Here is a 16,262-nt window from a genome sequence, read left to right as displayed (position 1 = left end):
CGCTCAACCAGGAGTAAAACTGCGTTACAAAAAACATTACAAATTTACAAAGTACATTACAATTTTACACACAAAACTGAATAAGATAATAATAATAAAATGTAAACAAAAAGTAACTAGAAATCAGACATAATATATAACATACAGAAAGAAAGAAAAAGCATAATAGAATGTGAACTGCAGGTCAAAATAAATGAGACATACGAAGTATAAAGTATAAAAAATAAGACAATTAATAATAATAATAATAATAATAATAATAATAATAATAATAATAATAATAACAATAATAATAAGAGGCAGCCATGATTGGTGAAAGACGTCCTTTCGAACCGTTTTATTGGTCAAAAGTAGTATGATGTAGTAAAAATGTAATAGTCAACTAAATAGACAAAATTTCTATTCTTTGTACCGATATCCTTAATGCAGTGCTGATATCTGCTACCGAACGTTCCGACTGGAGTAACGGCGGACCTGAACACAGAATTTTGCATTTATTCGTGATTTTTGATCAACAAAGCATATTTACGTGCATGAAATCTATCATTGCTTCCTCTTTTCATGGTGACAGTTCTTAAGAATCTTTCTTCCTAGATGTCCATCACCATAAGGCTCATACCTTGGCTTCAGAGGAAACTACGCTAGCCATTAGACTAGCAATACGATGAGAGAGTAATTGTTAACTTTGTGGCATCTAAGTGCACTATGACGTGTGTACAGAAATGAACAGTAGACTATAGTGATATAGTTACTATGAAATGCACCAAATACATATTATTCTACTCAGTGTTTTGAAGAGTAACAATATACCATTTATATTTCAACTCGCTTGATTTTATCGTATTATTTCTCATTCTCGAAATTGCAACAAATAGCAATTTTTTCAATCTACGAATTTACTAGTAGTCCTACATGCACAGATGCGTGTGGCGTCATGAGACACTGTATGCGCTCGAGAGTAGACAAAACACGCTAGTTTCCAAGCAACGTATTCAAAATGCCGAGTAAATACAGTAGTATTGACCTGACAGCAGTTGTGTATAAGAAAAAAATATCCAATACTAATTTGTAAATGACACCTACTCATGCTTCCCAGTACGTCCTTAATGATAGGATTATTTTCATTACCATTGTATAGTATATATGTCAACTAAACTTCATGAGTATCGTGACATTAGAAACAGAAGTGCTATGATAATTTGTAAAATGGATCTTTTACAAAGATGGTTTGAACAGGAAGGGTTATGAAAACGTGTCGCCTACCTTTTACAAGAGAAAGATGACTTGAACAGAAAGCGCTATGAAAACTTGTCACATATTTTGCGCGAGAAAAATGACTCGAACAGGAATCGTTATGAAAACTTGTCACGTATTTTTTACAACAGACAGATGACTTGAACAAGAAGCGCTGTGAAAACTTGTCACATATTTTACGGGAGAAAAATGACTCGAACAGGAAGCGTTATGAAAACTTGTCACGTATTTTTTACAAGAGACAGATGACTTGAACAAGAAGCGCTGTAGAAACTTGTCACATACTTTACGGGAGAAAAATGACTCGAACAGGAATCGTTATGAAAACTTGTCACCTTTCTTTCACGAGAGACAGATGACTTGAACAAGAAGCGCTATGAAAACTTGTCACATATTTTACGGGAGAGAAATGACTCGAACAGAAAGCGTTATGAAAACTTGTCACTTTTCTTTTACGAGAGACAGATGACTTGAATAGGAAGCGTTATGAAAACTTGTCACATATTTTACGGGAGAAAAATGACTCGAACAGGAAGCGTTATGAAAACTTATCACCTATCTTTTACGAGACAGGTGACTTGAACAAGAAGCGCTATGAAAACTTGTCACATATTTTACGGGAGAAAAATGACTCGAACAGGAAGCGTTATGAAAACTTATCACCTATCTTTTACGAGACAGGTGACTTGAACAAGAAGCGCTATGAAAACTTGTCACATATTTTACGGGAGAGAAATGACTCGAACAGGAAGCGTTATGAAGACTTGTCACGTATTTTTTTTACAAGAGACAGATGACTTGAACAAGAAGCGCCATGAAAACTTGGTCACATATTTTACGGGAGAGAAATGACTCGAACAGGAAGCGTTATGAAAACTTGTCACGTATTTTTTTACAAGAGACAGATGACTTGAACAAGAAGCGCCATGAAACCTTGTCATATATTTTACGGGAGAGAAATGACTCGAAAAGGAAGCGTTATGAAAACTTGTCACGTATTTTTTTACAAGACACAGATGACTTGAACAAGAAGCGCAATGAAAACTTATCACATATTTTACGGGAGAGAAATGACTCGAACAGGAAGCGTTATGAAAACTTGTCACATATTTTTTTACAAGAGACAGATGACTTGAACAAGAAGCGCCATGAAAACTTGGTCACATATTTTACGGGAGAGAAATGACTCGAACAGGAGTGTTATGAAAACTTGTCACGTATTTTTTTACAAGACACAGGTGACTTGAACAAGAAGCGCCATGAAAACTTGTCACATATTTTACGGGAGAAAAATGACTCGAACAGGAAGCGTTATGAAAACTTGTCACGTATTTTTTACAAGAGACAGATGACTTGAACAAGAAGCGCTATGAATACTTGTCACATATTTTACGGGAGAGAAATGACTCGAACAGGAAGCGTTATGAAAACTTGTCACGTATTTTTTTACAAGAGACAGATGACTTGAACAAGAAGCGCCATTAAAACTTGGTCACATATTTTACGGGAGAGAAATGACTCGAACAGGAAGCGTTATGAAAACTTGTCACGTATTTTTTACAAGAGACAGATGACTTGAACAAGAAGCGCCATGAAAACTTGGTCACATATTTTACGGGAGAAAAATGACTCGAACAGGAAGCGTTATGAAAACTTGTCACGTATTTTTTTTACAAGAGACAGATGACTTGAACAAGAAGCGCCATGAAAACTTGGTCACATATTTTACGGGAGAAAAATGACTCGAACAGGAAACGTTATGAAAATTTGTCACTTATTTTTTACGAGAGACAGATGACTTGAACAAGAAGCGCTATGAAAACTTGTCACATATTTTACGGGAGAAAAATGACTCTACAGGAAGCGTTATGAAAACTTGTCACTTTTCTTTCACGAAAGACAGATGACTTGAATAGGAAGCGTTATGAAAACGTCACATATCTCTTACGGGAGAAAAATGACAAACAGGAAGCGTTATGAAAACTTGTTACCTATCTTTTACGGGAGACAGATGCTTGAACAGGAAGCGCTATGAAAACTTGTCACATATCTCTTACAGTACTCAAAATTGAAAACTTGCATTATTAAACATAATGCTTCCAAAATAATAAACACAAGATAGTGCCATAGTTATGCGTTTCACAGAATCTGTTAAAGAATCCACGTTCATCAAATCAGAGTACCTGACATAGCAGCAGTAGGTGCTTTACCACATTGCTTTATTTTACAGAGTGTGTGACAGCCATATGGAGAAGATTAAAAATAGCGAGAGCTCAGTTTATCCAGTGTTGTAGTGTAGCTCCTTCCCTAATCGGACCTCTCAATTTTCATTATTGAGTCCATGACGCAAGATAAAGACTAATTACTCAATTTCGGTGAGGAAGCTGTAGCAAATGATGGAGCTAAGGTGGAATAAAACTTGCTTACTTACTGGCTTTTAATGAACCCGGAGGTTCATTTCCGCCCTCACATAAGCCCGCCATTGGTCCCTATCCTGAGCAAGATTAATCCAGTCTCTATCATCATATCTCACCTCCCTCAAATCCATTTTAATATTATCTTCCCATCTACGTCTCGGCCTCCCCAAACTTATAAGGAAAAATGAATTAGTCGGAAGAAATGACTAACAACCGATATGCACTTCTGGACAGTCATCTTTAATGCAGCTTATATGATTTATAAAGTTGTTATAATAATTTTAGAGCCCATTAAATTGTAGGTTACCTGAAGTAGAAAAAGATTATGCGATTTGAAAGAGGCGGGAACAACAAAACAACGTTTCAAAATGGTCTCGAGCCTTTATTATTGATAAAGCAATAAACTGGATTGAAGTTCATACATACTACTTAATGTAAGGAGCGTTCAAGTACAGTAATGCGTTGTGTATTATGATACGAACTGCAATATCATTCATAGAACACTGCCAATAGTCTTTCTATACTATTAATAATAAATCTTGACCTAAATTTTTCACATATTTTTCGCTTTTGGATAAATGATTGGTGTTAACATATTATACAACGAACTATCCTGAGACCGAAAATCGCATTTGAAATGTCTCCTTATACAGAGTGTTCAAAAAGTATGGAATATTACTCGTAACTTCTTAAATTTTAACTTTACAAAAAAAAAAAGTTTTGTACAAAAGCTGTTGGCGGTAGTCCATACAATATGATACCAGTGTTCGAAAAAAAGTTAGTTATTTAGGAATACAGGGTGTGGCAGTAAACTGTATTTTTAAACGGCACCCTATATTAAATTTTACATATTCCGAATCTAATTAAAGTTTACGTATTAATGCATAGAAATTTTACGCATTCAACCGTTTCATGTATTTTAACTATTTATTAAACTTGTTTTGTGGATTTTAAACTGGAGACAAATATGTAAAATCTTAACTTAAGTCACAGCAGATGGCGAGCAACACATACAAAGTAATTAATTTTAAATAATTGATTAAATGGCGATTTTACTCGTGTTAATTATGTACTGTAAGCATGTGCGGCTTACAGAGCCTACTAGATTTCGGCGCTATCTCAACTTCGCTGCCTGTTGTGTGGGTGCGTTCATGTGATGAAGAGTTGTGTCAAATAGTGTGTGTTCTGAAATTGATCTGTGTGTTGAGAATTTGAATAGGGTGTGTTTTAGTGTGTCTGTATATTTCATATTGTTCTAGTGTGTTGAGTTTTTGGTTTTTGGATTGTATGTGTAGGATTTCTATGTCTGTATTTATGTTATTGTATGTGTGGTTAGCATTAGTTATGTGTTCGGCATATGTAGATGTATTGTGTCCTCTGGTTATTAATACACATACAACCAAAAAACCAAAAACTCAACACACTAGAACAATATGAAATATACAGACACACTAAAAACACACCCTAATCAAATTCTCAACACACATATCAATTTCAGAACACACACACTATTTGACACAACTCTTCATCACACGAACGCACCCACACAACAGGCAGCGAAGTTGAGATAGCACCGAGATCTAGTAGGCTCTGAGGATGGTGTCAAGTAGCACCGAAACAGCTGTAAGCCGTACATGCTTACATAATTGACACGAGTAAAATCGCCATTTAATCAATTATTTATATTCAAGTGTTGAAAGTAGTGTACGAAAGATTCAACATGAATTAATTTTAATTACTACGTTCAATTATGTTTCCTTATCTCCACTGTCATGATATAACACGAACACGGGGCAGAGTGGTAGATGCAGTGCAATACAATACTTTCAATGTGTGTTGTAGACTGTGTATTTATATATTACAATATATGCTTTTTTATATAGCTATTCCGGTACGAAAAGGAATGTGGCAGGTCTGAAAGTCATTGTGTGTGAAAATTACCTGGAAAAATAAAGGTACACTCTCTAAATCGTTATATTGATCTAAAATATCGACTTCTGCAAAGAAAGTGTAAGTTATGTGCAGAAATACCAACATGTAGGCAACATATGGCAAGATCTGGGAACGAAGTATCGTGAAGTAATACCAAATCAAATGACAAGTACCTATTCCTTTTCATAATAAGAGACTAAGGACATATTTAACGTAAATTTAAGTATAAGTAGTTAAACGAATTTTCAGAATCTGACGAACTTTTTCTCTGAATCTTTCTGCATAAGAATATAGTACTATACTGACGGTGTTACTAATAAAAACTCTATATACAGACGTTTAACTCTCTTATACTTATACAATGAGTAGGTCGTTTATAAGTCGTGTGTAAATTCCTTACTAATAATCACTACATACGTCGTGTATAACAGTATAACTGTTACACAGCTACGTCATAGTTTCGTCATTACTTCATTACGAAAGGTAATAGAATATCTGAGGTTCTCTATTACTTCCGGTAGAGCGCTCTAGTGTGCCGTGTTAAGAATCGATAGTACAAATGTCTCTGATCGATTACCACACTATATGTTGGTCAAAGAGTGCAAGCTACAGCAATAATATTCTACTTATTCTGTGCTCTTCGGTTTGTTCTTCTGTGGTTACAAGGCAACCATCATCATAAAATGACAGTCGATACGAACAGCTGTTAGAGGGGCGGCCATTTTTTCTCTATATACAACGCTTAAACAAGGGTTTCGTAAATATAACTACTGCAAAGCAATTCCCATTATATAGTTACAGATTGTTTATACATCCATCGTTTATGCATGGTTCATTACTAACGTTTTCTGTCTCAACGCTGCATAAGTCTCGTATAAAACTATACACGGTTTATTAGTAAGACCGTGAATATATAACTAAGTTATGAGTATTGCTTTTAATTACATGACTTTGGTCTTTTATTACAATTGTTTGAAGAAAACCTTGACAATCGTACGCTTTAATCTATGAAGTACCACATATGAGTATTTTTTTTCATTTCTTCAATTATTTAAAATAGAACGTTTTCTACATAAATTATGTTTCTTCTCTGTGCGTTTCTTAGCACCACAGCATGTCATGTATTTTTTCTATTGGCGTGGGTATTTCTCTATTTTAGTATAGGCTTTGTATTCATTCATTCAAAGTGTTCTACCCAAGTGCAGGATTCTCCAATTTTCCCTCTTTTCCGCCTTCCTCTTAGTATTCGCATAAGATCCATATATTTTTCTTCCGTTCACCATTCCTTTCACTGCATCCTCAGTAGGCAGTTTCTTCTTAATCAGAGACCCAGGCAATTTATTTTTCTCTTTCTGATCATTTTCAGAATTATTCTGTCTTCAGCCACTCTTTCTAGCATAGCTTCATTCCTTATTCTGTCTGTCCATTTCACACGCTCCATTCTTCCCCATATCCACAGTTCAAATCTATCTAGTCGATTTTCTTCACGTCGTATAATGTCCACATTACTACCACATGCAATATCACTCTACATACAAAGCACTTCGTTAGTCTCTTCTTTGGTTCTTTCTCCAGAGGTGCGCAGAAGATGATCCGTTTTATTCTATTAAAAACTTTCTTGGCCATTGCTATCCTCCTTTTGATTTCCTGGCAGCAGTAGTACTAGTAGTAGTAGTAGTAGTAAAAGGTAAAGGTATCCCCGTAACATGCCATGAAGGCACTTGGGGGCATGGAGGTAGAGCCCCTAATAATAATAATAATAATAATAATAATAATAACAACAATAATAACAATAATAATAATACTTACTTACTTACCTACTTACTTAGTTACTTACTTACTTACTTACTTACTTACTTACTTACTTACTTACTTACTTACTGGCTTTTAAGGAACCCGGAGGTTCATTGCCGCCCTCACATAAGCCCGCCATTGGTCCCTATCCTGTGCAAGATTAATCCAGTCTCTATCATCATATCCCACCTCCCTTAAATCAATTTTAATATTATCTTCCCATCTACGTCTCGGCCTCCCCAAAGGTCTTTTTCCCTCCGGCCTCCCAACTAACACTCTATATGCATTTCTGGATTCGCCCATACGTGCTACATGCCCTGCCCATCTAAACGTATCGATTTAATGTTTCTAATTATATCAGGTGAAGAATACAATGCGTGCAGTTCTGCGTTAAGTAACTTTCTCCATTCTCCTGTAACTTCATCCCTCTTAGCCCCAAATATTTTCCTAAGAACCTTATTCTCAAACACCCTTAATCTCTGTTCCTCTCTCAAAGTGAGAGTCTAAGTTTCACAACCATAAAGAACAACCGGTAATATAACTGTTTTATAAATTCTAACTTTCAGATTTTTTGACAAGAGACTGGATGATAAAAGCTTCTCAACCGAATAATAACAGACATTTCCCATATTTATTCTGTGTTTAATTTCCTCCCGAGTATCATTTGTATTTGTTACTGTTGCTCCCAGGTATTTGAATAATAATAATAATAATAATAATAATAATAATAATAATAATAATAATAATAATAATAATAATAATAATCTTAATTCTTAATATCTGGTGGCGAGCAGATTGTAAATAATGCTGGTTGCACAGGCTCAATAGTATGCGCGGTAGGATGCTATTACCACTAGCCAAATACCCCTGAATATTTGATTGTTTACAAATAAAAAGCTAAGGACTATGCCAACTGTTTTAATGCAAATGTACGCTGCTGTGAGCACCTGGCGATTTAGAGATCCATAAGCTATTTCAGTCGGAGTCAGATTTTCTTATTGGCCGCCAACTTGCAATATCATAAGCGATAAAAATAAGCCTCAATAAACATACTATGACTTCCTGTGACGTCAGTTATTTATACTGCTATTCCTTTGAAGTAACAACGCTGAAAGATGCTATTGTTCATGCATATTACATCCTGGGGTTTCAAGATGTATTTCGAACTGCCATTTCTTGCGTGTTTTAAGATTTTACTAGCTTGAAGCATTTAACAAGAAGTATGAAATTTCATTTTATAGCTCTTTTATCTGTCATTTTCGTTATTGTAATCACATTATAAACTTTCGGTCTTACTTTTTATACGAGACTTAAGCAGAGTTGGGACAGAAAACGTTACTAATAAATTATGCATAAACGATGAATGTATAAACAGCCTGTAACTATACATGGGATTTTTTTTGCAGTAGTTACATACACGAAACCCCTTGTTTAAGTATTATATATAGAGAAAAAATGGCCGCCTCTCTAACAGCTGTTCGTATCGATTGTCATTTTATGATGATGGTTGCCTTGTAACCACAGAAGAACAAACCAGAGAGCACAGAATAACTGGAATAATATTGTGTAGCTGTACTCTTTGACCAAAATATAACGTGGTAATCGATCAGGCCCAGTTGTACTATCGATGCTTAGCGCGGACTATCGGATGCAATAGATAACCTCAGATATTCTATTACCTTTCGTAATGAAATAATGACCAAAGTATGACGTAGCTGTGTAAGAGTTGTACTGTTATACACGACGTATGTAGTGATTATTAGTAAGGAATTTACACACGACTTATAAACGAGCTATTCATTGTGTAATTATAAGACAGTTAAACGTCTGTATAAGAGTTTTTATTAGTAAGACCGCTTTTACACTAGGATTACAGAAATTTGGAGATTTAATAACTACTATTACTACCACTATTACTACTACTACTACTACTACTGCTACTAATAATAATAATAATACGATGGGTTCTAAAGAATACAAAGTTTACGAATATGTCCATAAAACACAATTTGTGGGAAATGACAAAATAATTTTTGAGAGTAGTGAATGATGGGATTTTATTTCGTTGCCATAATAATTTTTAAGGCATTTCTTTCAAGGAAGGACATTATGACATATATGATGATATTATTTCGTCACAGCATTTCTTACATGTAATGGGGAATCTCATATTTTCACATACGGTGCGACTATTAACAATCATTACAAATAACACTTCTTTGCAGTACACCTTATTAAAACTACCCTTATGCCACTAGCTACCCTGTTACTGCTCAGTCTATCATCTATTTAATACTTATCTATCTTTATTCTGCTAAATGTTAAACTATGCACAAAGTATTCCCTACCTCCCTCAACACTATTCTCAAACTAACCCAATTTAAAATAAAACGTTTACTTTTTATTCCTCACAATATCTTCCACTGAAAATTCTTACCGGAACCAACAGGAAGATAAAAGAGACGATCTATTTTACACTACCGAATTAAAATATAACCAGACAGAGACAAAAAATAAAGCAAAAGGTTAGACAATTGGGATTGTATTCTTTGGGTATTTAGTGTACAGCGCAATGGAAAAGTCTGCAAAACTACTTACAAAGTTCAATTTATTATATTACTATTACTTTACAATACATTCAACAACACTATTTTTACAACGTCCATAAACATCACTGTTTAACATACACTGCTTATACACACATTTAGTATAACTTTATGTCCCTTATTAGCAAGTTTCTGACTGCCATCTTGTCTTCTCGAGCAATGTCTCGAGCGAACGGATAAATAGAGAACTCTGGGTAATGTACCCAACACGTAGTTCTAACGTTCACCACCTCTGACGTCGGGCGCTGATCATCTTATTTCAGTCCCCTACCGTCAGATGGTGCTGACCGCAGTTTCGCATCCTATTATATATTTATACATGGTGATATATAACAACATGTGTATGTTTTACAGGTTTCAGGCGCTGGTGGAAACAGGCATTGTGAAGCATTTACTTAGAAAAGGACTGCCCCCAACGGAGATCTGTCCACTCAACTTGCGTAGCACAGAACGACAGCTCCGAAATGGCGACCTGTTCACCACCTACATGGTGGTGGTTGTCGGCTTCGCCTCAGCCATCGCCGCCTTCGTGGGGGAGGTAAGTGGCCAATTTGTTTTAGCTGCAAGCCACACAGAGTAGCGAGGCATGATAAAATTAAGAGCAACGCAGTAACATACGAACTGAATAAACGTGGCAATCCATGGGAAAAGGAACTTTAACTTACCAGATCTCATTTCGCAGGAGAGACAAAATTCGTGTGAAAATCAGGTTATTACAATTTTCTAATGTCAGATCTGGATTCAGTAGAAAATATTCTGTGCGATGATATACTAGAAATGCACACAAGAGGTAAGTAATGTCTAGATACTAACTTTGAGCGTATTCCGAATCTCACCGGTGAGCAATCCGATGGCATCACGGTGTTCCGAATTCCACCGATGACGTCACTGATGCTCCACCGGTGTCACACCGGTGCCATCAACTTGCAGAGGTGGTGGCAGTCTCCATCAGCCGCCATCAGTGAATCTGATTGGTTCTTGTATACGGCGGGAATTAGCAGACGAATAACATCGTGCACTGTTGTGTCATGGCGGTGTGTTCTGCTTTAGTTCTGCTGCATTGTTTGTAAAGAGCACAACGTAAAAACAATATGTTCATGGCTTATGAACGAACATGTCAACGGACCCGTTATTACTACCGGTTCAAGAAATAAATTGTTTATGCTATCTTTTCTTTGAACGAGATGGCAATACGAAAGTTTCGCAAAATTTTGCTAGCGTAGCACAGACAACAACTTGTACAGTCGCCATGACAGCCATCGATCCTTCCAGCAGTTTTGTTCCATATTTCGCTGCAACGTGACGTCATTGATGCCACCGGACCGGTGACATTCGGAATACGCTGTTTAACACTTAAATTCATCATATTTTATTATCTTGCCATTTGTCTTTATGCTCAAAGCATTATTATATGCTAACAGACCTGAAGATGCCATCAATTGGCGATTTGATTGCGTAATGACGTAATGTAATTTTTATATTATATCTTAGGTTAATATGTCAGTTATTGAAGGATTATTGTACTTATTTCATTTAAACTGATCTATGTTGAAAGCGAAAAGTGAGGTTTGGCAGAAAATAGCCTATACCTTTGTATGAACTTCTGGTCTGTCAAATCATTGAAATCATCCGCTCTGTTTATGTATTCATGGATATCATTTTCTAAATAATCCAGATATAAACGGTGCGTCAGAAAGAACGGATGGATTTCAAACTATCGATACGCAACGAGGAGAGAGATATAGTGAGGGGGACCACGACTGTTGGGTCAGCCATAGAATGCAGTTTCAGTTGAGAACATGGTGTTGGTCTGGTGTACAACGTGCTTTCATCGTAGAGACATTTTTGAAAATGAAGAGTCTGTGATCGCCACTCAGGACTCATTTCGACATCGGATGTCACGCTAGGATTCCAACTCGGAATACAATTTTGCGGTGGGTGGCTTCATTTCGTATCACAGGTTCAACATTAAAGAAGAAATCACCTGGACGAAATTCTATTGCACTGAGATTTTCCGAGGCTACGGTAAGATCTCGCGCCCTGCGACTTCTTTCTTTGGGACCATTTGAAGGCGTAAGTTTGTAAACATCGATCACATACACTGGACGAACTGAAGACAGCGATTCGTGAAGAAATCGTGGCAATTGCACCAGCTATGACTGTGAAAGTGATGGCGAACATCAGAAAACGCCTCGATGTCTGTATTGAAAGCCAAGGACATCATATGGATAATGTTGTTTTCCATAAATAAACTGCATGTATTGGTGAATATGTTGATAACAATAAATTTTTGATTTGATGAATCTTTACAATTTTCTTGCCATGTGAAATCCATCCGTTCTTTCTGACGCACCCTGCATAAGTTCAGCATCTAACGCACCAGCCATATTGGATACTTCTATGCTAACAGAGAGTTAAATGATTTAACTACACGAAATTGGGCAGTTAAATTGACATGGGTTACAACAGCCTGTTAGTACTAACAGGTACGATTGGGTACGTGGTCATGCAGGGAACGTAGGAAACGAAAGAGCAGATCATCTAGCCAAGATGGCCGCGAATTCGGAAACAGAACACATACTCTAAACAACCCCTCTCTTATGTAAAAATGCAAATGAAGGTGGACATGTTAAATGACTGGAATGCAATGTGGTTAAATAGTTCAAATGGCCAAATCACAAAATCACTATATTTTCCCACAATTAAAGATAGACTAACCGTAAAGAATTATGAACCATCATACATATCCACGCAATTTATGACTGGACACGGAAAATTTAATTCATATTTCGAACGTTTCAAAATTGACAACCCAAACGGCTCTTCATGTTCCTGTGAACACCCCACACAAACAGTCGACCACCTGTTATTTGAGTGCCCGCTACAAGAACTCAAGAGATACCGGGTAGAAACCCATCTTAGCATGTGCGATACAACTTTCTCACCACCAATAACAAAAGTTCTTCTGAAGCAATGTTGCTTAAAGGAATTTCACAAATTTATCACAGATGTGTTTAAGACCTTGTAGAAAATAACAGTATTTAGTAACAGTGTCCTATTTATTCTTCTTGGAGCCAAATTTTTAACTTTTAAAAGTGTGGTTACTATGTTGAAGTGTATGAGTTGTAGCGGATGCTTGATTTGTTATGTATGTGAGTCGTAGTTATGGGATGCTTGATGTCGTCGCAATGTCTTAATTATAGTTTGATTGTGTCTGTGTGACTATTGTGTATTAATTTATGATGTTTGGTACGGAAAGCTGCATACTTGTGTTATAGAGGACGGCTTTTAAGAAGTGTTACGTATGTGTGTTGTAACTGTTTTTTGTATGTCTCAAATTGATGCCTGATGTTTGCTTTGCAATCGCAATGTTTAAATTACGGATTGTTTATGTTTTGTTTACATTGTGTAATCTAATTTATTTTTCTTTTCCATTTGTCTTTATGCTTATTTTTTGTGTAAAACTATAGCCCTAGCATACATATGTAAAATAGGGCTACCCCCCTCCCATTGGAGATACAATAATAATAATACTAACAGGAGTTGAAGAAATGCTTCAACTGTTAAGTTTACAGTTAAAATGAAATAACATACTGTTATAATTTAACAAAGATTAAAGAAACCGGGCCTAAATATAGTACGTGAATTTTTCAGGTGTTCTACACAACCGTCAAGAGATGTTCACAAGGTGCGGAGATCGAGCTGCCGGACACGGACTGGACTGGAAACGTGGGCTACAAGAAATCGCAGATGTTCCCTCCGCCCTACTCCGTGCTGATGCAGCAGCAACCGGGGCTGGGGAAGCACCAGAACATCAACGGGCGAGACTACTTGGTCATCAACTCCAAGACGGGGGACCCCCAACTCATTCCCGTCCGCTCGCCGTCTGCGTTCCTCTTCCAGTACTCCGCCTAGGAGCGCTGGAGCACTACAGTATTACAGCTCAGGCGCCTCGTTCTCAAATCTTACATGCAGTGTTACTTATTTCTGTTATGGTTAGATTTAGTTCGCCTTAGACGTGGACCGCACAATACAGTCTGCTCCAAATTTATTAGCATGCGCGGTTTGCTAGGTCATTCACGGTCAGCACTATCTCTGGGCAAATGCGCTAGCGATCTCAATTCTAGTCCGCACGGGAAGTTCTTCAACCGGCACGCGTGCTAAATAATATTTCTCAAGCCAGAACACGACAAAGATAGACGTTGCGCGAATGGTTTAGGGTTGAATATCGGATATTTATCTGAATACAGAGAGATGTACCATTGTCATTTAAAATTTATGTAAAACAATTACATGGTTTACAGAGTGGGTCAAGTTTCTTTAATTTAGTAGGCTTAAGAAAGCAACAATACATCATCTCATTATAGGAAAACTTTTAACTATCTTACTTTTGAGAGTTTTCGTTACTTTTAGGCGCTAACGTTTGATAATTTTTGTTACTTTTAGGTAAAGTACTTTTTGAACATAATGTTACAACCAATTTTATGTTATATATATATATATATATATATATATATATATATATATATATATATATATATAACTACAGTCGAGCCGTTCTTATTTCCGGCGTGGCCACGCCTTCTCGACTTTTGGCGCGAAGAAGGTAGGCAATAGCGGTGTTGCTAAATCTCTGTCAAGCCAATAGTGAACGGACGCAGTTCTAATAGCTGGTTGTCGAACAATCAGTCGGTATTGTTGTTAGTGCTGTGTTATCGCTGAGTTTTCAGCATCACAATGCCGCGGAGGAGTCGGAAGACCATCAATTCGCAAAGCAGAGAAATGATTCTTAGCGTTAGAGATTATTTCGAAAATGAACGTAAAATAAGAGTAGTTTATTGCCTTTAATGCAAGTGGTGCAATGAACAGCTGATGCGTGTGATGTGAACAAGTTCACGGTTTCTCAAATAACGACAGAGAAGTACGGACAATCCGGCAAAGAAGAAAATAAACTGAGAACTATGGCGGCGGCAGTACTAACAATGATTGTAGCGATCTAGGCGTAGCACCTCTAAATTGAACAATACCGTTAGGCAAGGTTCTTCGTGTATTTTTTTTATGTAGCAATGACTTATCATGACAAAATTTTTAATACTAACATATTTTACGTAATTTACAGGTTATGTGGTTTTTAGTTATTCATTCACATAAAAATGTTTATTTATTATATTTTACAGCTTTCTCCCATTTTAGTAATTTCTAATATTGTTTCTGTATTTACGAAAATCGTTACTTCAAATGGTCGGAAAAATCAATTATAGCACAACATGTTAAGTCTTCTGTGTCCTGGGATGCTAGGATCAACAATAACAATAATATATAATATTATGTATTCATATATTACTAATTATTTATCGAAGGAAATAATTTTTCGTTCGATGTTTAAGACTAGACATGTGCTAAAACTTCGTTAAGAGTACAAGGGTAGACTTGACAACGCAGTAACATCCACCGTGAGCGGGAAGCGGTATGTCGTCTGCATAACCTTAACGACAACCACTGCCAGTGAAGCAGCGTGTCAGCTGACCAGAAGCTGGCGTGTGATTTGCTGCCGGAAATAAGAACGGCTGGACTGTAGTTGTGTTTTTAAGCAATACCTAACAGATAATAAACATGAAATCTATTTCTATGTTTAAGTAGTGATCAATACAACAAATCAAAGAACAAAAACTTTTATCACTTTAAAACAGGAGTCGTCATCTCAGTGCACTATGGTGCAGGCACGGTTTGCTCGCTAGCTCAGTTCTATCCCTTAGACATCAACTGTGCAGCAGGAGTTGGGGGGGAAGGAATCAGGTGATGGCAGTGGCGTCCGTTCACTTGTTCAACCCTTTTAATCAGTCTCTAATAATTATAATAAACACGGAAGAAGCATGTACTTAATTTATTTTAAGAGGAACTGTGTAATAAGTAAACCACTTTTCAGTTTAAGACAAGAAACAATATGTATTTTGCCGTTATGTATTGTATCGGTTTTGAAAGTAAAGTTTTTTTTTTATATTAAAGTAACTGAGAATTTACAGACCTATAGGCCTAATGCATTTTCACTATTACGAAATATTAAAGAAATCGAATCCATTAGTAATATTTAAATCCTGTCATCCTATTCCTTTGTTCAAGTGTCGTCAATAAAATAAAATTAATTATCCATTTTTTATCTGACACTATATATCACAAAACCAATTATTTGTTATTTTGTATAACATATGAAACATGTTGTCGTTTCTGTTACAAGACTGAAGTAGGCCTAAATTATTTT

At 36.3% G+C, this 16,262-nt stretch overlaps 2 protein-coding genes across 2 annotated transcripts in view; one reads left to right on the top strand and one right to left on the bottom strand.

The window, feature by feature from the left end:
* Positions 1-14,385, top strand: part of Ir76b (Ionotropic receptor 76b) — a 158,201-nt gene extending 143,816 nt beyond the window's left edge. Inside the window, exons 9-10 of the mRNA XM_069824517.1 lie at positions 10,358-10,541; positions 13,658-14,385. Coding sequence (XP_069680618.1) covers positions 10,358-10,541; positions 13,658-13,918 — 445 coding nt within the window. The 3' untranslated portion in view covers positions 13,919-14,385. The remainder of the gene's footprint in view (positions 1-10,357; positions 10,542-13,657) is intronic.
* The window catches only part of LOC138698523 (uncharacterized), a 598,444-nt gene that overhangs the window by 272,826 nt on the left and 309,356 nt on the right, over positions 1-16,262 (bottom strand). The gene's annotated exons all lie outside the window — the stretch shown is intronic.

This window comes from Periplaneta americana, chromosome 4 (assembly GCF_040183065.1).
Source record: "Periplaneta americana isolate PAMFEO1 chromosome 4, P.americana_PAMFEO1_priV1, whole genome shotgun sequence".
Taxonomy (NCBI): Eukaryota; Metazoa; Arthropoda; class Insecta; order Blattodea; family Blattidae; genus Periplaneta; species Periplaneta americana.
This window is presented reverse-complemented; position numbering and strand designations above follow the sequence as displayed.